This window comes from Bubalus kerabau, chromosome X, assembly GCF_029407905.1.
Source record: "Bubalus kerabau isolate K-KA32 ecotype Philippines breed swamp buffalo chromosome X, PCC_UOA_SB_1v2, whole genome shotgun sequence".
NCBI lineage: Eukaryota > Metazoa > Chordata > Mammalia > Artiodactyla > Bovidae > Bubalus > Bubalus kerabau.
This window is the reverse complement of record NC_073647.1, coordinates 73,166,344-73,192,117: the sequence shown is the minus strand read 5'-3', so window position 1 is coordinate 73,192,117 and position 25,774 is coordinate 73,166,344. Positions and strand designations below refer to the sequence as shown.

The following is a 25,774-nucleotide window of genomic DNA, read 5'->3' as shown; positions in this document are numbered from 1 at the left end:
TTCTGACTGTTAGGCGGGGCCAAGTCTCCTGAATTTAATGCAGGGCACCTCCCCCTGTGAGCAGAGCTTGGTACAGCCCAAATAGTTTTCAGGTTAAGAAAGCCAGAATCTTTGTTCAGCCGCACTTACTGGACAGACTTTGTAGAGGTTACCTGGTGAAGAGCAGCAGCGGCAGCAGCAGCAGCGGCAGCAGCAGCAGCGAGTCTCCTGGGATAACTCAGGTGAGGAGAGCAGACATTCACAAACTCATCCTGCAATCTTATTTGCTGGATAACTGAGTATCTAAATGAAGTGAAGAAACTTGAACTTTATAGGTAAACTCCACAGCTATCATTTTACAGTTTGTCTGGATTGAATATGTGTGCATAATAACAGTTTGAAAACTTCAAAACTAATGGAATTTTGGATTGCTTCTTTTGATATGTCTAAGGGGGGTAATTGTGGATGTCTGACCATGATATTTTTCTGGTGATATCTGCTCAGGGTTTGTTTGGTTGTTTGTTTTTTTTTTTTTTTCCAGTCCTGGGAGGCTAGTGTAGGAGGGAGACCACATTGTCAGGGCTTTATTCTAGCTTCTGCTGATCCCCAACCATGGACACATTGTTGAAATGCAGGCAAAATCTTGGAGCCACACTCTGTGCACAAGGTCTTTAAGCCTTGGCAATGGGGTGCCTGGACGGCGCACTGCAGCACAAGAGGGAATGGCTGCAAGGTCTTTCCTGTCTGCAGAGCTGGGACCCTCCTGTCCTGGTGACAGGTTGATCTCGGCAATTTCAGGATAGCCTTGGTTTTGTTTTCCTCTGATTTTTGCATTGGTTTAAACTTTGATTTTCAGTTGGGGCTCTCTCCACAACCCTCAACTGCCCTGTTCTTGGGGCTCAGCTGGCCCACTTGACCAGAGCAGGCTGGGGTGAGAAGGGACTGGAGCATTGCAATTGAAAGTTAGTTCTGAGGATTTGGAGCTTGAAATATAGTGAAAAGCACGGAGGAAAATTCAGCAGGTTCTGCCATTCTGACAGTCACTTCTGGCTTCAAGATAAAGTATCCCTTGTCTGTATTAATGTTTTTATCGAAAATCGGCTAATATCTCATTTGCTAATCGTTGTTGTGACATTAAGGACGTTTTATAATCTGAAGGAATGTAGAAAAAGAATCTATGGGGGACGGCTAACTGGCATTCCTCTTGCAGTTTGTGTGTCTGTGCGTGTGTGCGCACACACGCGCGTGTGCCTGTATGAATACTTTGGATTTGAATAGCATTCTTTCTTTATCCTTGAGTCCTTAGCAGGCGAGGGAGAAGTCTAAACACTTGTGTCGTCAGGAATAGGTTAAAAAGCAGGCTTTCTATATCCTTGGGAGTTTTCAGTCCCCAAATTAAAAGCAGAAAAAGCCCCTTTGTGACCCCCAAACAGTGTTTCTTTGATTAGCCTTGATTTGAAATCATCTCACCTTCTGACAGCAATTCAAAAACAAAACTCCTAAGTGCATTCTCGTAAGAAGAGGACAATACACATTTTCACAAGCAATGTCCTGAGGTTTTGTGTTTGCATGCTCCCCCAACCTCTCTTTTTTTTTTTTTTTTAACTGTGGTTAAAAAAAAGAAAAAGACGAGTCAGGAGGTCCAGGTTTTAGTCACTAACTGTGTAACCTTGGACAAGTCCCTTTACTTCCCTGTAAAAGCAAGGAATTGGACTAAGCAATCTACCTTTAAGAGTCTATCTAGTGTAACATTCTAGAAAAATTGAAAGTAGGTTTCTGAAAGGCTGTAAAATTAGAATTATAGGATGGGCTTGTTCAAGCCAAGAGGGGGAGAAAAGGGTTAGGGGGGCAAATCAGCCAGAATGGAGAGGTGGAACAGAGGGGAGGTACTGAAAGGCAGAGGGGCCATTTTACATTGGTCTTTTGAATGTTTGTGAGTGTCTTATATGTGATTAAATATCCTCACTTCCCAATAAGGACAAAAAAGAGATTTGATTTGCTCAAAACAAGTGTTTCCTAATACTACTGCTCTACATTGGTCTTCTCCGTAATAGTTAAAAAGCACGTTCATATTCCTAATTTTGTTAGCTGTCCCCAATAACACCCTGAGGTGAATGGGGCAGTTATTTTAGTCCCATTGCTTTTATGGGGAAACTGAAGGACAGAAATGTTATTTACACTAAATGATGGTATTTGGGACTTGACACTGGATCTCCTGACTACCTGTGCTCTTTTTAGGATTTTGAATTTTTTTTTTTTTTTTTTGATAGAGGTCTGCAACAATGTAATGAAAGGAAATTGTGTTTTCTGTTTTTCTTGGAATTTCTTTGAACAGAGTCTTCTCTCTGGGCAGAGTAGATGTGTCCTATATAAGGTTGGGTCATACGACTTTTGTGGGGGCTTCCCTTGTAGCCCAGTCGGTAAAAGAATCTGCCTGCGGCGAAGGAGACCTGGGTTCAATCCCTGGGTTGGGAAGATCCCCTAGAGAAGGAAATGGCAACCCACTCCAGTATACTTGCCTGGAAAAATCTCATGGACAGAGGAGCCTGGTGGGCTGCAGTCCATAGGTTCGCAAAGAGTCGGGCACGACTGAGCGACTAACACTTACTAACACTTCAGACCTCAGGATATCTGGCCAACTGTTTGAATCAGAACAGCCATATGTTCCCCACAGCAGACGTGTGCCCACAGGTGTGGCTATGCCTCTGCCTGTGTAGACCCGAAACACACTCTTCTGTATAACATGCAGATGCTGGATTTTTATTAATTCTCCTTCTCCAAGCCCTGTTTCTCTCATCCCTCACAGCTGCAGGAGTGAGGATAAGGGGTCACCCACTGTGCTGAAAGTGGCTGTGACTTCATGTCAGGGCAGAGTCAAGTCTTGAGTGTTCAGTTTGCTCTGCAAACACCTAATTGCTTTGACCTCCAAATTTTCCCCAAGTAGAGCACATGGGGAAAACTGGGGGAAAAGGAGAAACCAGCCAGGAACAACACCCCGGGGGCCCCCTTCCCTCCCTCTCTCTTTTCCTTAAATGCCTTACCCTCCCTTCTCACTCATCCCAATCAAAACCAGTTTATAAACCGCAGACTGAATTTCTCCTATCAGATCATCACTCTTGAATAAACTGAGAAGAATACACTTCTTAGAGCAAAATCTGGTTTCTACTCTAAGGCTGACCCACAGGTAAAGAACAAGTGATTTTCCTCTTAAGAGTTTGTCCAGCTGCCCAAGCTTTCCAGTCCAGGGAGCAGCAAAAGCTCCCTCTCCTAAGTGCGACCTCGTGTTCTACGTGGCAGGCTCCCTCAATTTCCCTTGGCAATTCTGAACTCACCACACCCTGGGGTGTGGAGGAGCCCTGCTCAAACAGAACTGCTGAAGACCATTATCTCAATACAAAACTCCACACTCTTTTTCACCCAGCCTCCCATAATACTAGCCCTCTGAGATGCAAGGTCCCTCTTCTTTAATGTTAACGTTCCCTTCTTCCCTTCGTTAGCTGGAGGCTCTCTTTCGTTGATATTCAAAGCAGCCCCAGCTTTGATTCTGTTTACCGACTTTCCTGTATGTGGTCTTTAACCTAGAGGCTCCCTGGCTTCACAGCTCGATGCAGCAAGTTAGCAGAGAAGGAACATTCCCTTCTCCACTCTCTTATGCCCTGACAGGGCAAGTTGTTGATGATGAACCCAATTCAAGTTTCTGAGTCTCTGAAAGTTTTCTGAGATGCAGTGGGATGAACCCTGGGATGTGAAGGGTTCAGATTTTCCCATGCTTATCAAACCATGGAAATAAAGGGCCTTTTCAATATTCACCACGGCAATAAATTCTAGGCAGAGTGACTCAAAGTTAGGTATCATGTTTGCTTTGGAGGGTTTTCCTCATCTGAGCTAAAAACAAACAAACAAACAAACAAAACCCCTTCTTTAAGAAAGCAGTGAGCAAAGGAAGCAGTGTGGTGTGATAAAAGTCAGTACACTAAATCTGGTGTTACAGAGAGCCACCATTTTCTAGCTGCTCCTTGTTTGAGCAGCCATTTCTGAAGATACAAAATGAAGGACCCAGATAACATCTACTAAACTGAGCTACCATGAAGGGAATATGAGCTGAAATGCACCCATCAAGCAATAATTTGCCACGCAAACATGAATTTTCTCCATAAGGCATTCATCCATTCTACAAATATTTCCTGATGGTTGTGTGCCTAGCTCTGTGCCAGGCAGTGAGAGGGCTTACAGTGTATATCTTGCATTTATGGAGCCCTCTCTATGTATTCAAAAACCTGTACACTAACCATCTCATTAGGGACAGCCATGGAGTAAGGAGGATAGGATAAATAACCTCACTCCCCTGATGAGAAAATTGAGGCACAAAGAAACCAAGGTCACAACAAATGGAATATAATTCTCCTGCTGCTTAATCAGAAATTGGGGTCAATTCTAGTCTGCAAGTCCAACAGGACGTGGGACTACAATTGTACTCTAACCAGAACCAGTCAAAGTTGAGGCTGCTAGCTTGATTTTCCTTATTTCCTGTGCTCCTCCAGAATACTTGTGCCCTCACTCAAAGGCCTGAATGATCTGCACCAGCTATACATCCTGCCTCTGATAAAGTCAACTGGGATCATACCAGTTTTGAAAATTAAACTTGATTTTCTTTTCAGTTGATGCCATTCCTGTCTGTAGACAGGCCCTCTTGATATAATGGGGATTCCATTTGCAGGTTCCTGCCTGCCTCCCCAGTTGACCGACTAACAAGGGAGACTGGCAGGGGCAGAGGGCCTTCCGAAGAACAGGAAATACTCATTTATTCAAAATGTTCAGGGACCAGGAGACTGTAGCAAACTAAATATCTTAATTGCCCCAGACGACCCCCCATTTGTGGTCCCCAGGCTCTGGCAATCCACCCAACCTTCCAGGAAAACCAAGAGGCATAGTAGTGTTTGTTATAAATTTGAACACACATGAAAATTGGGATCCATTTGTAAAAGGCTCCAGAAGGGAGCCTGGGCACACATTCAGATTGGCTCTGATGCTGCTTAACAGAAAAGTATTACTGATACCATCCAGGATTTCACATACAATGAAATATACATTAATATTTCAAGCCTATAAACAGACTTAAACCTGAAGACTGAAAACATTTTGGTATTTGCAGTGTCCTATAGCCTTCCATTTGAAAAATAATTGCCAATAAACAAGTACCGGTGGAAAGACTGATTATTTTCAGCTTCTTAGTCCTTGGCTTCAGAGAAAGGGTAAGTTTGTTTACATATACTGGAGGTTGCAAATAACATCAAATTAAAGATTTTTTATGGTTTTCAAATAGGGAGACTTCTTCACCAGTAAGGCATTTCAAAGTAATGCTGAAGGAACACAAAATGAGATAAAGAGGTCTGATTAATATTACACTTGTATAAAATAGCAACTGCCTCATTATTAACTAAGTTTTGAACTGTGCTACTACACAAATACTCTTGAAAGTGCTAATTAGCTTCCCGCCAAATTTGGCCCATTTTTTAGCAGATACTCTGACCTTAGCCCGATTCTTTTGTTTCAACTCTCATGTAATCACAGAATGTAGACACAGTTACCCTTAAAATAAATTTTTGAAATATTTGGTGCCATATAAATTTTACATCCCTGCACATTTAAACATTGACTGTCATGAGAGGATCATTAAAATCACTACAAATATATCTTTGTGAATCATGAAAAGGCATTGAAAACCCTGCTATTTAAAATCAAATTTGCCTTTCAAATTACCCTCATAATACCCTCATAATAAAAACCAGTTGTTACGGACATCTGAGTGTGGGGCACTCTGATAGACATTGCCTAAAGAGCCACTGTATTAATTCTCTATTTAGCCATGATTATTTTTTTCAGAAAAGAAAGCAACAGTGTATTGCCAAGGGATAAGAATCTATAGTTTACTGAATTAGTGTAATTGAATTTTAGAGTCTGCCTTTTATTGCAGGCAAATGATTGCACACTAGACTTTTAAGAAGAAAGACACATGCAAACCTTCTATCTTTCCTTGTCTTTGGAGGCCATCTGCTGAGCTCTGTTTCCTGTGTTAGTCTCCCTGGCCAGTAATAATGCGGAACTCTTTAATGATAAGAGGAAAGGAATTGTGTAAAAGGGCTTGTTAGAAGTGAAAGGGGCTCTTTCTCCCCCTCAAGCACAAAGTGTGTGGCCCTTCAAGGCATCAAATTATTCTAAACATACTAAAGTTATTTTTTCCCCTTTCTCTTCAAATTTGGAATTGTTCTGTGATTGAACTTGTCTCTGCCAGTGGAAAATGGAAGATTTCCCTTTAAATTATAATGACTCATGTTTAACTCTCAATCTGAACATTTATTATCTATTTTTCCAGTAAGATTGTTAAAGTGCATATTAACCCATTTGACAGATGAGGAAACTGAGACCTGGAAATGATTTGGATGCCTTACCCCAAGCCCCAAACTAATTTGTTGCAGAGTCTGAGATATTCTTTCCTTGAAAATGGTGACTTCTCCTCTAAAGCTAAACTCAAGTTGCCTAGATCCAGGAATAAATCACTGGGATGGCATCTGTTGGTCTAATCTCAGATAATCTTTCAAAAACTTGAGAACTTCTTCCCTCAATAACAACAATTTTCTCATTCTAGACATAGTTTGACATTATGGGTCCTCCTCTGAAGTTCTTCAAAAACCAGAAGTACCAGGAACTGAAGCAGGAATGCATCAGGGATGGTAGACTTTTCTGTGATCCAACCTTTTTGCCTGAGAATGATTCACTTTTCTACAACCGACTGCTTCCTGGAAAGGTGATATGGAAACGTCCCCAGGTAACTTTGTGGTTTCAATTCCTGTCTCCCTCTTGATCTCTTTCATCATAATTCTACTTGATTCACTATTTCACTCATACAGCCCACTGCGTATAGACCAATTTAGCAGACAACTTTAATTTTTATAACATAGTATCCTTTTTATGTTTTTAGAGCACATTAAAATTAAGAAGAAGGTGCAGAGATTTCCCATATAAACACCACCTCTCAGAGTGGTACTTTTGTTACAACTGGTGAATTTACACTGACACAGCATTATCACACGTCGTTCATTATTTACCTTAGAGTTCACTCCTAGTATACATTCTAGGGGTTTGGACAAATGTATAGTGACATACATCCATAATTCTATAGTATTAGAATGTTTTCACTGCCCTAGAAATCCCCAGCAGACAACTTTATAATGAGAAGTTTTATGGATATGGGCTTCTGACTCTAACATGAGGAATCTTGAATTTTAATCACATTGTATCAGATTTAGTAATTTAGAAAGAACCAAAAGAGAGAGATACTGTTCTTGTTTTCTTTTGGAAGTTCATTTGAGTAAATATGGTAACTCAAAAAGCTCTACTCTCATCTCTTTACTGAGTTACCACTTACGGCAACTTCAAGATAATATCAGACCAGTAAGGAGAAAACTCCTTATATAGGCTTGTTAGTCACTCAGTCGTTTTCAACTCTTTGTGGCTCCATGGACTGTAGCCCACCAGGCTCCTCTGTCTATGGGATCCTCAGGCAAGAATACTGGAGTAGATTGCCATTTCTTTCTCCAGAGGATCTTCCCAACCCAGGGATTGAACCCTGGTCTCCTGCATAGCAGGCAGATTCTTTACCTTTTCTTTACTCTTTATATAGTGAGCATAAATGAAATGAATTCAACAGGAACAAGATGGAGTTTGAACTGGGGGAGGGAGGCTTCTTTGCTGCTCTTTAGATATCGTCATCTGCATCCCCCACTATTAGCAACATGGGATCCAAGTAAGACTGTAGCTCTCTCATCACTTATTAATAGTTACTATGGTTCTCTGTGGAGCATCTGTAGATGGTATCTCTAAAGCAGGTGTCAGAATCCCTTCAAAAGTCCTATGTGAGCAGGAGGTCAATCTATAAAATGATAGGGTGATGGCATTTAGAGAATAAATAATAACCTGGTTAAATCTAAAGAGTCTACCAAGATAGAAGGATATTCAATCTGGGCTCCTTCCCAAAGTGGGTGACCAGGTATACAGGTTACTTAGGGTTGTTATGAAATGCAAATTCGTAGACCTTCACAATATTCTGAAGACCTTTTGATCTTATTTCATGATTACACCTTTCTGTGCATTATTGTGGAACCATCTCAGTCAGCAACTCAAGATTTGCGTTCTTCAATGAACAAGCTATCACTCTTTAGTGTCAATTTCCACAACTTGAACTCCTAAAAGGGATTCTTGCATGAGCTACTACACTTTATGTAGGTTGCCACCAGGGGGTGTCAAGACACATGGATCACTTTAAGTTGCTTGTCTTCTAGATCATTCAAAGGCATGTCTCTGTTTTTGTCCATAAAGTATGATAGCCATTGAGAATATGACTTGGAGAAGTTCTCTCCATCAGAATAAAAATTACAACCCCTGCTGGGTCTCTATGCCTCCAGTTACTGACACCCTTGTAGATCACTGACCTACCAACAAATCTGGAAAACATGAGCAGAATTCATTACCCACACATTCAGTATAGAGAGAGGTAAGTTTTGTCCCCCAAAACACATGAAGAAAATAGAAATATGCTGTTTGAGAGCCACTCTGGATGGTGATAATCAGGGCCATCACTCTTTTTTGATAACTGGCTATGAAAAAAGGGAGGTCAATAGGGTAGAAGTAGCTGAAAAGAAAGCAGGAAATTGAGGGAGGTTTTCTAGGGGAGGGTGTCTTTTACAAATAGGACAGACTTGAACATATTTATAAGCTAAGGAGGAAATAGTAAAGTAGAAGAGGTTAAAGACTCAGAAGAAAGAAGGGATAATGGATAGGGCTGAGGTCCTGGAGGAGGTGGCAGGGGATCTGATGGGCCATAAAATCACAAGCCAACATGAAGCCGCTCCCCAGTTGTGAACCAAACCAGCAGTGCTTCCTGTACTGGCCCATCTTTAGACGCATCCTCCCCGCTCTTTCTTGGCTCAGACCTTTGTCCTTTGCCTTCATCTTTCAAATTCTGTGGATTGAGTCCTAGATGGATTGGCACTGAAGGAAAAAACTTAAATAACCAAGGCAATAGTCCATCTTGCCTCTGAGGTAAGCAATACTCCTTCGAAGGTGAGGGAGTGTCAGAAAGAGAAGGGAAATGGGGATCTTAGCGCTTGGCTGCTATTTGCCCAAATACTGTGCTTGGAGTTTTCGATACATTTTTAAAAATGTCATACTAATTTGCTATGGCTTAGCAAGGTAAGTGGTGCTTCCCTGGTAGCTCAGTGGTTAAAGACTCCACCTGCAATGCAGGAGACACACTGTCCTGGAGAGGACATGGCAAACCACTTCAGTATTCTTGCCTGGGAAATCCCATGGACAGAGGAGCCTGGTGTGCTCCAGTCCACGGGGTCACAAAAAGTCTGGAAATGACTTAGCAACTAAAACAACAGCAAGGCAAGGTAGGTATTTAAAAATTCACTTTGATATAATTCTTTTTTCCCAGTGTAAAAAAGAAAGGTAGATACTATGTTCATTTTATTGATGAAGAAACTGTGTCTCAGGAAGAAGGTAAGAATTTTCCCAGGTTCAGACTGCTAACAAGCTGGGACTTGAATCCAGGTTTGACTCCAAAGCCTGTATTAGTTTTTACTCAACCACACTGCCATGTAGGGAACATAGATTTGCTTGTGTGTCTTTTGATAAAATACATAGCTTCCCTCCAGTGAGTTCTCACATTCCTCCTCACCATGTTGATGCTGCACATCCATTAATTGACCAATACCCTCTCTTTTGAGAGCATACTCTGAGCTTAGTCTTTATTCAGCCCAAAGGGAGAGTCAGTTGAGAAATATTTATGTAGCACTTACTCTATGCCAGCCTCTATGCAAGATACAGACAAGATCTGAGATGAGGGACTCCCATTATAGCTGAAGAGATAGATATTGAGCTATCAAAGAGTTAAATAATAAATGAATGCTGGATAGAGGAAATGCTATTTTAGGCATACAGACAGTAAATCAACATAGGGTTTTAAAGAAGGGGAGATCATGGTGGATTGAAGTGGTTGGGGAGGGGGCCTCTTGCAGGGTGGGGGAGTAGGGGAAGAAACAAGGCTCTGGACCACCATCTGAATCTTCAAAAAGCTGGAGAGTAGTTTCCAGTCAGAGTGGAGGCCAAGCCTGTGGTCAAGAACCACGTCAAAGTTCTCTGGCCTCCCATTAGGAAAGCTGAGAGACAGCCCTAGGCCTTTCTAAATTGGCTCAGAAAGACCCAACGGGTCGTTGGACTCACTGCCTCATTGGCAAGCAGGGTTGTTTTTTGAAGACTCTAAAAGGGAAGAAGCACGATTAACCTGATATTTTTTGTCTATTTCCCCTCCCGGGTTGAACGGCCTCCATGTCTGTAAACATCACTGCTAATTGAACCAACCAACTGCAGTCAAGCCCCACCATCCTAGGGCAGGATTGAGCTCCTCTTTATCCCGCTTGCCACTTCTCTGCTGTGTCCTGAGGAGCCATTTTAGATTGACAGGGATTGTGAGAAGGTTTTTGCAATTGTTCGACGCCAGTCTATTGGCCCATATCTTCCAGAGGAAAATCCTCCTCCTTAAGGCCTCCATTGGTCTAATGACCAGCTACTGGCCTTGTTTCCTGGGTACACAGGTATATTCCCTGAAACCTGTATTCCTGGGCTTTCCTGTCCTCCTGGACCTTAGAAAATTCAAAGAGCTGAGTTCTACTGAGTTACCATGTGATCCTAAAATGGCAGGTAGGATTTTTAGGCTCAAATCTAACCACCAAATTCCCATAGAAAGTCTCTTCTCCAGCTCCCTCCAGCCACTCTCCCCTCCAACCCGCCTCTGGCTTTTTTTCCTGACTGACTCGTACCCTACTACAATCGTGTCCTCGAGTCAGACTCAACTAATCTCTGACTAAAATGGAGCAAGGCCTTGTAGGGATTTGCACAGCCAGTGGTGGGAGAAGGCACAGCACCTGCACAAGATCTGTTAGCTCTCCTGGTCAAGTTTTGAGTTCAGCCTCCACTACCATTGACCTTGCCCAGGTCTTCCACCAGGGAGTAGCCTCCCTGGGGGCCATTTTACTACCTTGTATGGGAAGAGGCTGATGAAGTTCTGTATTAAAGCAAAGGTGGGAGGAATGGAAGGAAAAGGAGAGGAGATTTTAGAAGTTGGATACACAAGCCTCGGTGGTAGATTACATATGGTGGTGATGGTGGTTTAGTCACTAAGTCGTGTGTGACCGTTTTGCAACCCCATGGACCATATCCCACCAGGCTCCTGTGCCCATGGGATTTCCCATGCAAGAATATTACAGTAGGTTGCCATTTCCTTCTCCGGGGGGATCTTCTCAACCTAAGGATTGAACCCATGTTTCCGGCTTTGCAGACAGATTCTTTACCGACTGAGCCACCAGGGAAGCCCAGATTACATATGAGGGACCAGTAAAGGAGGAAACATATCTCTCTGTGCTAATAGAAATTTCCAACACCCAGTTGAATGTAACACTTTTGTAGTGTAGTTTGGGCCTAGACTGCTCATGAATTCCTTTTTCTTCCCTGAGATCACATCCCTTCACTTGAATAGTCCTAAGTGTTTTTAGCTGTTGGCACAATCAAAGGGAGTTGAATAGGCCCATACTCTTACCATCTTTCCTATTTATATTAGATTCTGAATTTTAAAAAAAACCACTAACAGCTTTAGTCAAGTATAATTTATATATCATAAAATTTAGCAACTTTATCAAAGCTATGATTTTTTAAAAATTTACAGAGTTATGTAAACATCACCACAATCCAGTCTTAGACCAATTGCATCATCCCAGTACAATCCACTGTGTACATTTGCAGTGAGTAAAACCCTCCTATTCCCAGTCATAGGCAATCACTAATACACTTTTGGTTTCTGTTGGTAAAACATTCTCTTCCCATTCCTAGATTTGTCAATTCCAGACATTTCCCTTAAAATGGAATCATAAAAGTAACTCGCTTCTTTGATTAGCATAATATTTTGAAGGAACATCTATGTTGTAGCATGTACCTGTTTTGTTTTATTGCCGAACTGTATGCCATTGCAGATACACAAATTTTTTCCCAATAAAGCAGTTTAGGATTTACCCCTGGAGTCTCCTTGAAGTAGTCTGAAGGTTTAAAGAAGATAATTCTGTACTGACTTGCTTGTCCAGTTTGAAAGTGGAAGTTCAACTTAAGTTATTATTCTACAGCTCCATATTGAATTTTCCTTGGAGGTGATAGGAAAGAAGAGAATGTTTTACTGATGATAAGATCTTCATGCAGAAGCAAAATTCCCCAGGAAAGTGAATTCCTTGAGCAGAGGCGCCAACATTGGCCCCTGAGAGGAGGTCCACCTACATGTTGTGTCTGGAGATGGTACAATTTTCTAAGCATAAGATAACTGCTTGAACTAGCTGGTAAAGCCCTTGGATCCTGAATGGCAACCCTAGGCCTTTCAGGATGACTTAGACTCCTAGACTTACTCGTAATGTACCTACTACAGGGCTAGCCTCATTTCTAAGTGTCCACACTGACCCCAGCCCCACAGGACTGCTAGACAGCCTATAGTGCTTTTGAAAGTGTCTCTGTTCTTCTGGCCACTGGTTTTCTAGGCGGCCTTTCACTTTACTGTGGTTCTTGAGGTTTACCCTGGACCTCAGTGTTTATTGTCAGCAAATTTCACCTGTGTAAAAAAAAAAAAAATCACTAAAGATGTGGATGTGGTAAGTGCCATATAGAGTGTGGGGGGCTCCAAAGCTTATAATGGTAAGCCCCCTTCTCCCCCGACCTGGAGGAGTCTGGGAGGGGAGACGAGGTGAGGACAATGAGAGGGTCTTTCAGTGCTCAGCTAAGGCAGCATATTTCCTAGAGATGCTGCTTTGCTTGTAGAAGGCTTTGGGATGGGGGTCTGCAGAGAACATTCCTAGACTTACTCTTGGTGCTTGACTTCCTAGTTGTGTGTTTTCCCGCTAAGAAGTGATTTGCCTTGACAAACAGCCCAGTTCCAGGATCATGTTGAGTACGCCAACACAGCTGGGAACGATTAGGGGTTCAGCAATCTTCACTACTTCTCAAGCCACCCAAATATGTGACTGTGTGAGCTGTGACCTCTCCTCCAAATCCACTCCCTACCATTTCAGCAGAGCTTGGGCTAACATGTCCCATCTGCACTCTGCATCTCAGCTTTGACTTACAGGAAAATTTCTCCAGCCTTTCTTCCTTACCCCGACAGGAATTTTACCCAGTTGTCCAAATCGAGGGGAAAATGCAATAAGAAGCCATTTCATTGTTTTCAAATTTGTCACCATAAAGTCCACTTGGCTGTAGATTTACATTGGCTCATTACCCTTTACCCTTTCTACCTCCTTAGCTGTTTCTAGTTTTTCACTTCCTTAAAGAGGTAAAAAAAAAAGTGGCTTGATAAAAATGTTCTCCCATGTTTCACATCATGGTGCTGACATAAATAAGAGTTTGATTCATATTTAGTGGATGAGGTTGAGGAGATTAAAGCTCATTGGTAATATTATATTTAGCCTGGAACCAAAAGCTAAAACATGTCTTAAGCCAGTCTTCCAGAATGAGGGAGAGCTTTTCGGTGAGCATTAAGCAGAGACATAAAACCCTGGGATGGATGACAGAGAGCTGGTTGTATTTCCACCCCTGAAGAACTGCACAGTATTATCCTTTACATGGTGGCCATTAATAAACTTAAAGGAAAAAGGATGTACTAGTTGATGTTTAGAGGTTCTTTATCTGTATGTGAGGAACCTAAAGCTTTAATCCTAGGTCTACTAACTAGCTGAATGCCAGGAGGGGTGAGTTACTGCTCTTCTCTGAGCCTGTTTCCTCATTTGTAAAATAAACAGATTGACTAAATAGTCTCTAGATTCCTTTCAGGCTTGACAGTCTATGGACTGTTAACTTATTTATTTAAACCCATTGTTAAATAACCACCCATCATGTATGAAGAGTGGTGAAGTAAAACTGGGGCATGGGCCAGTTTATGAGAGGAAATGGAAAATAAGGTGAGAGGGTTTTTTTTGCCCAAATATATATTCTCCCATGATTACACATAGCTTTACAAATGCATGCATGTGCTCTCTCTCTCACACACACACACACATACACACATTGTATATAAAATAATCACCTTCAGATTAGTCAACAAGAGAATAATTACACAGTGCCTTTATTTGAGTTCTGCTTCCATATCTCTTTGCTTATTTATATGATCCTTTAGGTCTTAAATAGAAGTTGACATGCCAAAAGTGTTTGCTGAGCCTAGATCCCTGCTATGAATGAAAGCCTTGTGGAAATTCAAGACTAATGTGACCACAACCACTAATAACTCTACACAAAACCAGCAAGTAATTTGCCTTAATAACCTAAAAGCACACTTTTCCACATATCAGTGTTCACATTACTGATTTTTCATGCTAGCAAATTATTTATGCATTATCTAAGTCCAGGAAATCATGGTATAACTTTTCATCTTGCTCTGCATAAAATGATAATGCATAGCTCAGAAAGGAAAAATTGGGTTTCATTTCATCTTAGAAAGGGCAAAGGAACAAACAGAAGAGAAAGAATATCAAAACTGAATTCACCCAACACACCTGCTCTATGCTCCATAAGTGGAAAAAAACAGGCAGTTCCTAACTCATGAAAAAATTTTGTCTTCTTCTAAGACAAAAAAGTAATGATGAGACACCAAAAAAAAAAGGCCAGAAAATACAAAGTTGACAACCCACCTAACTCTCTCCTTTTGGCAAAAGAATGACCAATTAATCTTCAGTTTGGTCTTGTCCTTGCCCAGAATGTCTGTTCCTTTCCAGAGTTATTTTGGCTTTTAAAGAATATATGGAATGTTTCATTCTGTACACCAGACCCTTCATCAAAGAGAATTATGTCCATTAAAAAAGAGTTTTGAGAACCAGAAAAATATAGATGTTTATTTAATAATTTTTAAAGGATATATGTCTAGATTTTCTTTCCATTTGAGACTAGGATTTATTTCTGCTGGGTAAGCAGAATGTCAAGGTACTGGCCAAAGGCCTCCTCCACGAAGCTGTCTCCATCTACCCAAGACTTCATTGGTATTTCCTGCCTTTGAAGCCTCCAAGGGCTGATACTCTGAGTCACACAAATGTGTCTTCAATTATATGGTGTCATGTATGTGGCTATGCCTCTGTCCATGCCTGTCTCTCTACTCATTATACATCCGTACCACTCCTGTGTCCAATTGCTAACTCTAGTCATTCTTAAGGCTTCAACCTGAGCATTGCCACTGATATTCAAATTATTCCACCTCCCACCAGGGAAACGTGGGGATCTTTCCTTCAGGCATTGGTTATACTCTGAAAATGCCTCTATTACTTTGTGTTGTAATTGTATTATTTGGGCCTCATTTTCCTCCTTGCAGTGGGAATGGCACAGCTAATGATATATTAGGGAAAGACACACATACACCCCTAACAAATACTGCAGCCAGTCTGTTCAGCGTCCCTTGGAACATCCACTGGAGAAAAAGAGTGTCTGTTGAAGTGCTCCTCAGAACAGTCTATTACCACCTGCTATTAGTGCTGCTGCCATCTGTATTCATCCAAGGATGTAGCGAAATCTAGTTGCCATGGAGACCACTGTTGCCTTTGCTTTTTATTAGGAATGGATTTCATATATAAGGTCTCCTAACTAATTTTCCTAGAGAGGGAGAAGTATTAATGTCCACCTCCATCAGACCTTGTCTTTTAAATGCAATCACCCTTCCAAGTACAGGCACTTCAGGAAATCTCATCCTGACAAATAGGATCAAAATGTAATGTGCTAATCCCTTGCTCTCCTCTTTACAAGCTGGCCGCTGCTGCAAAAACCATGTCTGAGGGCACCAGCGCATTTCATCCTGTCTCATTCTCACCCTCTCCTTCCACCCCCTCACATGACCCTTTTCCTGTGGCTTGATGATCTACTGCTTTGTGTTTGTTCTCACAACCCACAACCTTCCCTTTTTCCCACCCATGGACGTCCTGGTCATCTTTTGATCTTACCTCATCTGTGAGGTCTGTCCTGGGCAGCTGAGCTCACACTGTCTGATGGGAAACACATCTCGGATTCTTAGAACCAATTGTTGTATCCACAGGACATCTGCGATGACCCTCGTCTGATTGTGGGCAACATCAGCAACCACCAGCTGACCCAAGGGAGACTGGGGCACAAGCCAATGGTCTCTGCATTTTCCTGTTTGGCTGTTCAGGAGTGTCACTGGACAAAGGTATTCTCCCTTCTGCAGAACCTCACTTGGTTTCTACCTTCTTGTCTTCTTTAGTAACTTTAGGAAAAGTCAGCTCATAACTTTCTTTGTTTAATTCCTGAACTCAGAAGTATTCACGATTGGAGGTGATTTTCCTCCATTTTATTATGACAAGTTTCACAAATACAGAAAGTTGAATGATTTTTACAGTCAGCATCCATTGACTCACCTGCGTTCCACCATTAACATTTTGCTCTATTTGCTTTGTCACACATACTGGTTGATCTTTTGTCCACTTGCAGTACTTTGACTCAGTAGCTCTGCATACTTACACTCTCTGTACCTAACTGGGGTAAAAAAAAAAAGCCCACTGGGAGCCAGGAATTCACTGACAGTTACGAATAAAAGAAAAGGTGAGAAAGATGGAAATATATCCTTGAAAAATTTCTAATAAATTATTAAGAGTACAAAAATTCCTATGACATTTAGGCAGAGTTCAAGGCAATGAAGTGTTGATTTGGGACAAAGGTAGAGCATTTGCTTCAGAAAAACAATTTTAGAAGCTGAAAGTGTAATTGAATTTTAAAAGGAGACTCTCCAAACTGTAATTTTATTCAAGGTGTGAGTAAAATCTATCATCTATAGAATCTGCAAAGGGGCCTTGTGTTTTGAATAATTTTTGCCTTTTAAAATGCCTTGTTTATAGGGCTGAATATGCAGCCATGAATATGTTTGTGTAGACAGTTTCTCATAATCTACTTTGTAGATTATCTGTGGGAAATAATTTAAGCCACAACTTGCTGCCCCCTGTGATCCTGAGTGTATTCAGGGCAAGCATGGTAATACTATTCTCAGCAAAATTGAACTGGGGAAGCATAAATTGTGGGGGAAAAAAAGCCCTACCAGGGACTTCCTAACTTAAACCCAAGCCAAATGTATTTGGTGTGCTTTCTGTTGCCCCATGAATTTTCCAGAAGTCAACTGTAATCTCAATATCTGGATATGGTCTGGTGAATAAAAGTTGACTGATTGAATGTTCTTATGTTTCCAGACAATCCCCAACCATAAGGAACAGGAATGGGACCCTCGAAAAATAGATAAATATGCTGGGATATTTCACTTCCGGTTCTGGCATTTTGGAGAATGGACCGAGGTGGTGATTGATGACTTGCTGCCCACCATCAATGGAGATCTTGTGTTCTCCTTCTCCACCTCCATGAATGAGTTTTGGAATGCCCTGTTGGAAAAAGCTTATGCCAAGTAAGGAGGCGGGGGGTTGACTAGTCAGTGGTCAGGCTACACAAGGGAAGGAAGGTCATATTCATCCTTGGGAACTCAGACTCATGCTCTCCCAGCTTAGCCTTGGGTGGGATGTCAGGCAGATCCAAGGCATTGCTTTGGACCTGGGACTGGCCCTCCATAATTCTAGATGAGAAAGAAATAAGCTGTTCCAATTTCCATTAAACCCCTACTGCTCCCTCAGAAAGATGCCCCCTTTCTGAGGCTAATCTAAGGATCACATGACATTATGGCTTCAGATTTCCTCCTTGTCTAATATTTACTGGTAGAAAGAAGTTTCACTCATGGACTTAGATCAACATAGCCTAAGCCTAGAAATATGACTATGGTCTCAAAATCTCTCTCCTTCTGTGCCTAGAGAAAAGCTAGCTGGTAAGGACTGACTGTGCAAGGAGTGTTCTAATTTTGAGGGAACAAGATGTCCTAGACCTGGAAAAATAATTTTGCAAAGATAAGTTTGCATATTTTCCCCTAGGCTCCTTGGCTGTTATGAAGCCCTTGATGGTCTGACCACCAGTGATATCATTGTGGACTTCACTGGCACATTGGCTGAAACTGTTGACATGCAGAAGGGAAGATACACTGATCTTGTTGAGGAGAAGTACAAGCTGTTTAAAGAACTGTACAAGACATTTACCAAAGGAGGTCTGATCTGTTGCTCCATTGAGGTTTGTACTCATCAGAACCACTCTTTACTCACTTTTGGTGGAGGAGACCATGACAGTGTGGAACATGACCCTAACCCTGGAGATCCAAGACAAGCCACTGTGAAACTCAGAAAGCTAACAATAGACACTGAGCCCTGGTGCAGAGGCTAAGGATATTTAACGTATCATCCTTTTGTACCAGTCATTCCAACCTGGCAATGCAGCATTCAAGCAGATATAAATAGCCTCTGCTAAATTATTCCTCCTACCTGTGCTCCTGAATGTGGAGGTTATAGCTGTTTGCTCAAAGAATTAACCAGTCCCACGAAATTTTGATGCTCTTCATATCAATGTACTACCATGGGTCATTTGTATTGTTTGAGTTGTTATATTAAATTATTTGCTTCTTTTCCTTGGCTTGCTTTGTGTCAAGTTAGGCAGCAGGAACACATTTCCATGTACATAAGAGAACTAGTTTCAACCATACTGATGTAAACCAATCAAGGAAGAGGAGGAGCCAAGCCTTGGCTCTCCCAATTCTTGTGCCCTTATGTATGTTTTTTTGTTCTCAGTTTCCTGACCAGGAGGAACAAGAAGTTGAAACTGATTGGGGTCTGCTGAAGGGCCATACCTACACCATGACTGATATTCGCAAGATCCGCCTTGGAGAAAGACTTGTGGAAGTCTTCAGTACTGAGAAGCTGTATATGATTCGTCTGAGGAACCCCTTGGGAAGACAGGAATGGAGTGGCCCCTGGAGTGAGATGTGAGTGGCTTTCTACTTTGATGGCTGCATCCCCCAAACCCTATACTTTCTCCCAATCCCATCCCTCAGGCTGCTAGTGGGCTGTCAATGCTTAGTGACATCTGTGGGTCCTTCTCAGGCATGGAGTCTGACTTAGCCGGCAGTGAAACAAAGCTGTCCCAATCCTCATGCATTCTGTTCCTTTGGCATCCTGCTTCCTGTAGGAAGTCAATAGCAAACATACTGGCTTATCCCTTTGTTCATTTGTCTTTAGTTCTGAAGAGTGGCAACAACTGACTGCAGCAGATCGCAAGAACCTGGGGATTGTTATGTCTGATGATGGAGAGTTTTGGTGAGAAGTTTTCTGTGCTAAGAGAATTGAGGCTTTCACATGGAACTGCAGGGGTAGGTATTAAGTACCATCTTCATTTCTTTCTCCTGCACTCCTTCCATTCAGGATGAGCCTAGAGGACTTTTGCCGCAACTTCCATGAACTCAATGTCTGCCGCAATGTGAACAACCCACTTTTTGGCCACAAGGAGCTGGAGTCGGTGGTGGGATGCTGGACTGTGAATGATGATCCCCTAATGAATCGTTCAGGAGGCTGCTATAACAACCGTGATACCTTCCTGCAGAACCCCCAGGTTTGAACCAAAATCTTTTTGTCTTAAAGTTATCAAGGCAATAGGGCTTTCCTGGTGGCTCAGACAGTAAAGAATCTGCCTGCAATGCAGGAGACCTGGGTTCAATCTCTGGGTCAGGAAGACCCGCTGGAGAAGGGAATGGCAACCCACTCCAGTATTCTTGCCTGGAGAATTCCATGGACAGGGGTTGCAAACAATCAGACACAACTGAGCAACTAACACTTTCATTTTTCACTATCAAGGCAATAGGAAGCCAGGTCTCACCTTGGAATGTTTCTTAGACATCAATTCTCCCACTGGCCACTATTGTATAATATTCATCAACCAAGATGAAGAGGGATGGGCTCAGATGCTTGTAAAGCACAGTAGACTGTGTCTTTTTGCAGAGATGTGATTTGGCAACATTATCAAATCCAAGCCACCTCCTCTGGCTGCCTCTCTCTTGGCTCTATTGCTGGATATGCTTTGACACTCCCTGCTTCATTGTGATGGCCCCACATTGGAGAGAGAGGATCTGCTCTTTGATGCTTTCTCAGTTCTTTTTTATATCTTTACTGCCTAATTGCTCCCTGGGGTGCACACTTACTATATGTGTCCTCTTTCTCAGGCAGGTGATTCTCCTGAACCCCATCATTATGACTCCCTTTTCTCATCTAGAATCCCAGATCATTATTCCCAGGATTTGAATCACTACCATATCGATGAACCCATTCCATTCATCTCCCATTACAATGGTATGCCAGGTGACACATTAGAGGTCAAGCCCGGGCACACCTCAAAGCAAAATTTACAAACATCCAAAGCCTGAACCTATAATAACCTTGATGCTTTGATCCACAAATGTGCTGATGAGCTAGCCCACAGGAGACAAGAATTCTGACTGTACTGCAGCCTTAGCCATGAGTGTTTTCTTTCCATGAACCTCATTGGCAGCCATTTTGAAAGATACTAAATTCGGTGGGCTGCTTTACTTAACTCATACTTTTCTCCTTTCCTTCTACCTTAATTGTCCCTAAAGAGAAGAAAGCTCCTATTACCACCTGCCTTCATTTACAACCCTGGAAATGCTTTAATTGTCAGGCACATATACCAAACTGACGAAATGGGCTTTTTTGGCTTCAGTATTTAAGTGTCTTCACAGGATAGATCTGTGGGGGCCTTGTGAACCTATGATTTTGCATCTGTTTCCTGTTTCTTTCTAGGAGGGAAAGAAAGACACACACACACACACAGAAACAGAGATAGAAACAGAAAAAGAGAGAGATAAAGGGAGACAGAGGCAGAGAGAAAAATAGGAGGCCTTCTAGACCCAGTTCCCAATGGCATGATTCCCCAAATTATGTTTGGAAGGTCTCCAACACAGCCCTGTAGCTTCCCTATAATAGTGACAGCAGAGCATCAATTCACTGAGGAACTGCATCCAACCCCTCCCACAAGTCACACATCTGGGATGGCAAAAAGAGGCTAGCCTAGGGGAATGCTGCTCTGTCCAGTTAAGTCAAGCAAGAATGCTTTCTGTCTTTATAGATTCTTGATTTTTCCTATGTACAACTTAAAAAATAAGGGGATAATTGGGGAAAAAAAAGACCAAGAGCCCAACCGATAATTTATTAAAAGAAAGCATACCTTGTTTGGAATCAGATGCCTGGGCATGAAGTTGTGTCTCTCAACACATGCTGAATGCCATAGGGAGAAACAAACATTAGAATCCACAGTTAGCGAGTCAATGAATTATCCAAGGTTTCATGGTCTGGTCAGTGGCAAAGCCCAGAACATAACCCAAGTCTCTGCTTCGAGAGGTAGAGTTTTCTGCCCTGACATTTGAGCTGACCCAGCTGAAACAAGTGCATTAACTAAGCTCCTTGGTGGCCTCTTTTCTCTAGTACATCTTCACTGTGCCAGAGGATGAGCACAAGGTCATCATGTCTCTACAGCAAAAGGACCTGCGCACTTACCGCCGCATGGGAAGACCTGACAATTACATCATCGGCTTTGAGCTCTTCAAGGTAAGAATGGGCCTTTGGAGCAGAGACGGTAATGGTAAACAGCGTCAAAATTAGAATGCCTTGGGGTTAAGGGAATTAAGAAAGGTGGAGGGATGAAGCTAGCAAGAGGACCTAGAATCTTCCAAAACCAAAACAAACAAACAAACAAAAAAAACCAACTGTGATATGACTGCAATGGAGCATTTCCTTCTCTTTCATTTCCAGGTGGAACTGAACCGCAAATTCCGCCTCCACCACCTCTACATTCAGGAGCGTGCTGGGACCTCCACTTACATCGACACACGCACCGTGTTTCTGAGCAAGTACCTGAAGAAGGGCAACTACGTGCTGGTCCCAACCATGTTCCAGCATGGCCGTACCAGCGAGTTTCTCCTGAGAATCTTCTGTGAAGTGCCTGTCCAGCTCAGGTGCCGTTTCCTTGGCCAGCCCTGCCAACTCCTATTCTGGGCTTTGCCTCCAAGTCCTAACCCCATTGGCCCTCTCCCCCTAGATGGATACTCAGAGGGCCAAGTTGTGCAAGTCAGATTTAACTGAAATGATGGCAGGAGAACTATGTCTCAAAAAGGGGTGGTTTGTGAGGAATTCCCCGTGGAGGTCTGGGCTTCAGTGCTCTCAGCTGCCATTTAAGGAGAACGAGCCTATAGCCTAAGTTTTTCCGCTTATATTTTATCTTCTGTTCTCTGGCTGACTCTCTGTTCTCTTAAACAGCTGGCCCTCCTCATTACATCTCTCTTATGTTCTGAGTGCTGGGTCACCAAAGCTACCTTTTCACCCCAGCCCTGCCTACTCTGATCTTTATCTTCTGGGCCTTAAAGCAAGGGGAAAGGAAAACATACCCATAAAACATAAGCCATGTCTGGGGAGAAATGGGCTAGGCCCCTTGGCATTTCATGTTTTTCAACAACAAGGTCTGCTTTGGCTAGCCTTTCTCCTCATCAAAGGGCATTCGTCGTGGATGACGTGTCTTCCTTTTGATGTTCCAGGGAGCTGACTATGGACATGCCCAAGATGTCCTGCTGGAATCTGGCTCGTGGCTACCCCAAGGTTGTCACCCAGATCACAGTGCATAGCGCTGAGGGCCTGGAGAAGAAGTATGCCAATGAAAGTAAGAAATTCAGGGGTGTTTGGGAAAGCAAAATGCAGCTTCACTTATTGCATATATGATTAGAAAAGATGGTCACAGATGAGTCTCTCCAGTGGTATTTTCAGTGTAGAAAAGTCAGAATGGCTGTCAACCAAGTTAGGAAAATGGGCTATAGATAAACAATGTCCTACTGTATAGCACAGGGAACTATATTCAATATCCTGTGATAAACTATAATTAAAAGAATAGTTAAAAATAATGTATATATATTGTATACATAAAATATATAAATATACATAATATTTAAAGGATTATATATTGTATATATTATATATGTATATATATATTTAAAGGATATATATATGCATATGTATATATATATATGCATATGTATATATATATAAATAAAGGATTGACAGAAAAGTTTGTTTGGGCTTTTCCATGACATCTTACAGAAAACCCGAACAAACATTTTGGCTATATATATATATATATATATATATATATATAAAACTGAATCATTTTGCTATATAGTAGAAATTAACACTATGTTGTAAATCAACTATACTTCAATTAAACAGGAGAAAATGGGATATAAGTGTCTTTGGGGGAGGCCTATCTAGTATTCATTTTTATATCCTTCTATAAAATATAGAAAAGAAAAGGAAAGTAGACACCAAAGTCCTAGGTCATTCTACTAACCAGGTGTTATGTTAAAAGTCCCGGAGTAGACTTAGTGAGATTATTTTGACTATCCACAAAGAGGACTTTTCATCACTGCATTCAAAATAATGGTTACTTTGTTTCAGCTGTAAACCCATATTTGATCATCAAGTGTGGAAAGGAAGAAGTCCGTTCTCCTGTCCAAAAGAACACCGTTCATGCCATTTTTGACACCCAGGCCATTTTCTACAGAAGGACCACTGACATTCCTATTATAGTTCAGGTAAGGATGTGAACAGGGACCAGCAGAGTGGCTCCTATTCACTACTAGATACTAGATCCCAAGTGCATCACAGATGACTAGGATACAGAGCAAGGGTTATTTTAGGTTATTTGTTTTGTACTCAGATACCTCCCACTAGGCACAATCACTGACTTCCTTATGAATGTCCATCCTAAATATCTTCTCCTCCACATATTTCATTGTGTCTAGAAACCCACATGCTGTCAGATTCACATGCTAACACAGGCACGGCAAATTCCCATGTAGGGAAGCATATGCAGGTTCACAGGGCCCTCAACCTGCTAGGTCAGGATGGATCACTATGGTTTGGCTATGTTCCCCTGACTTACTGCTTCTGACCAGCTGCCAAGTTTGATCCTGAACTCTGCTTTTCATCTCTGCTCTTTGAGGTACTTTTCCCCTACTCAGAGCAGTATTTGGGAAAAGTCCTTGGTTTTTAAATAGCCCTTTCTAAGTCCAGCATTAGGTTCCACATGCCACAGGGGCAGAGTCCAGTGTCACAGAGGGTTACTCACCTTCACTCTGTTGACTTGTCTCTCCAGGTATGGAACAAGAGAAAGTTCTGTGATCAGTTCTTGGGCCAGGTTATCCTGGATGCTGACCCCAGTGACTGCCGTGAACTAAAGTCCCTGTACCTGCGTAAGAAGGGTGGCCCAACCGCCAAAGTGAAACAAGGCCACATCAGCTTCAAGGTTATTTCGAGCGATGACCTCACTGAGCTCTAAACGTCCAGCTCCAGGGAAGCCTGACAGAGCTCTTCCATCCTTTCATTTTCTGTCAGATGCTAGATTTTATTTAGGATTCCCAATCTTTTGAGAAAGAAATTCACAGTAATTAACTTTCCTTTTCTTCTGATAAATTCCCTATACCTCTCTATCTGAGTAGCATGAGTAGCTACATAACCTATTTACCTCCAGCAGCTGGACAGGGGGAGGTGACAGTCCCATCTGGAGATTAGACAGATGTTGGCCAAGAAAAAAGATCTCTGGGGCTTCTGGGGGTGAGAGTCGAGCAGGACAACATCAGCCTGGATACTCTACCGATGTCATTGCCGTTTTCAGGTCCCCAATATGTCTCCCCTGTAGGGCATGTTGAGGAAGGGGGAGGGGTGATTGAGGCCAAGCAGGTCTAGCCTGACATCCCAGCTCCTGACTGAACACTAGAGCAGTCCCAGCAGCATTTTACACAGCACCCAGAGTCTGTTCATACGTCCCCAGCCCTTACCACCATCACTACCACCATCAATCTCCACCTCTGGAAAGAGTAGTCCTGCCCTAATCCAAGTCACCCCCCACAGTAGGTTTTACCTTCATGTTGAGGAAGCTTCCTAGGTGCTTAATCAAGAGCTAGAGTTCCCTGAGGCTCAGACAGTGGAAAGGGCCCGAGCTCCAGCTCCATGGAAACCAGCTGTGTGCCACAAGAGGGAAAAGTGGAAGAAGCTGCAGTGGGAGACAAAGCCTCGGTCCCCCACCCATCCACACACACCTACACTCACACACGCGCACATGGGCGCGCACGAACTACCGTTCAGGCAGTCAGTGGGCAAGAGGAAAGATGAATAAGGACCACACAGGATCAAAGGATGAAAGAGTCCATCCAGGCATAGTTCAGCTAGTTTGGGGCCCCTGACTGCAATGTGAAACCTCCTGCTGCTGCTAGGTTTACAAACAAGCCCATTGCCCTGTGCCTTCTAATATCATTGGTACTGAAGACCCCATCTGGGGGCTTGAGCCCCCTCAGGCTTCCCAGTTGGGAAGCGTCACTCCCTGGGGGTGTTTATTTGCCCTCTTGCATTTTTTCAGTCCTTCTACAGAATTTTCTCTGAAATGTTCTTCCCTCCACCTCATCTATCAACATTTTACCCCTCCTTCAAGGCCCAGCATAAAAGCCACATCCTCCATGAAGCCTCTCCCCATCCTCCAACCTCCACCTCCTAGAATATCTCAATGCTTCTGCAATAATGAATACAATGACATAGCTGTAGCCCTTAGTCTAGTTCAGCACGCGATCATTTAAAAAATTATTTTGTAGATTATTTTTAGCTCACTCTTTCCTACCACGTTTTTAAGTCTATCTTCTCCACTGCCTCCACCACACTGCCTTACATAATCCAAAGCACAATAAAATTGACAT

The 25,774-nt window shown here is 42.4% G+C and overlaps 1 protein-coding gene across 1 annotated transcript; it reads left to right on the top strand.

Annotated features, from left to right (window-relative positions):
• CAPN6 (calpain 6) lies at positions 1-25,774 on the top strand. Its single transcript, XM_055564468.1, has 13 exons — positions 1-221; positions 6,626-6,805; positions 16,139-16,270; positions 17,301-17,509; positions 18,024-18,216; positions 18,768-18,961; positions 19,215-19,292; positions 19,398-19,584; positions 21,468-21,590; positions 21,795-21,997; positions 22,574-22,695; positions 23,484-23,620; positions 24,184-25,774. The coding sequence occupies exons 2-13, from the start codon at positions 6,641-6,643 to the stop codon at positions 24,364-24,366; spliced, it is 1,926 nt and encodes a 641-aa protein (XP_055420443.1). The 5' UTR covers positions 1-221; positions 6,626-6,640; the 3' UTR covers positions 24,367-25,774.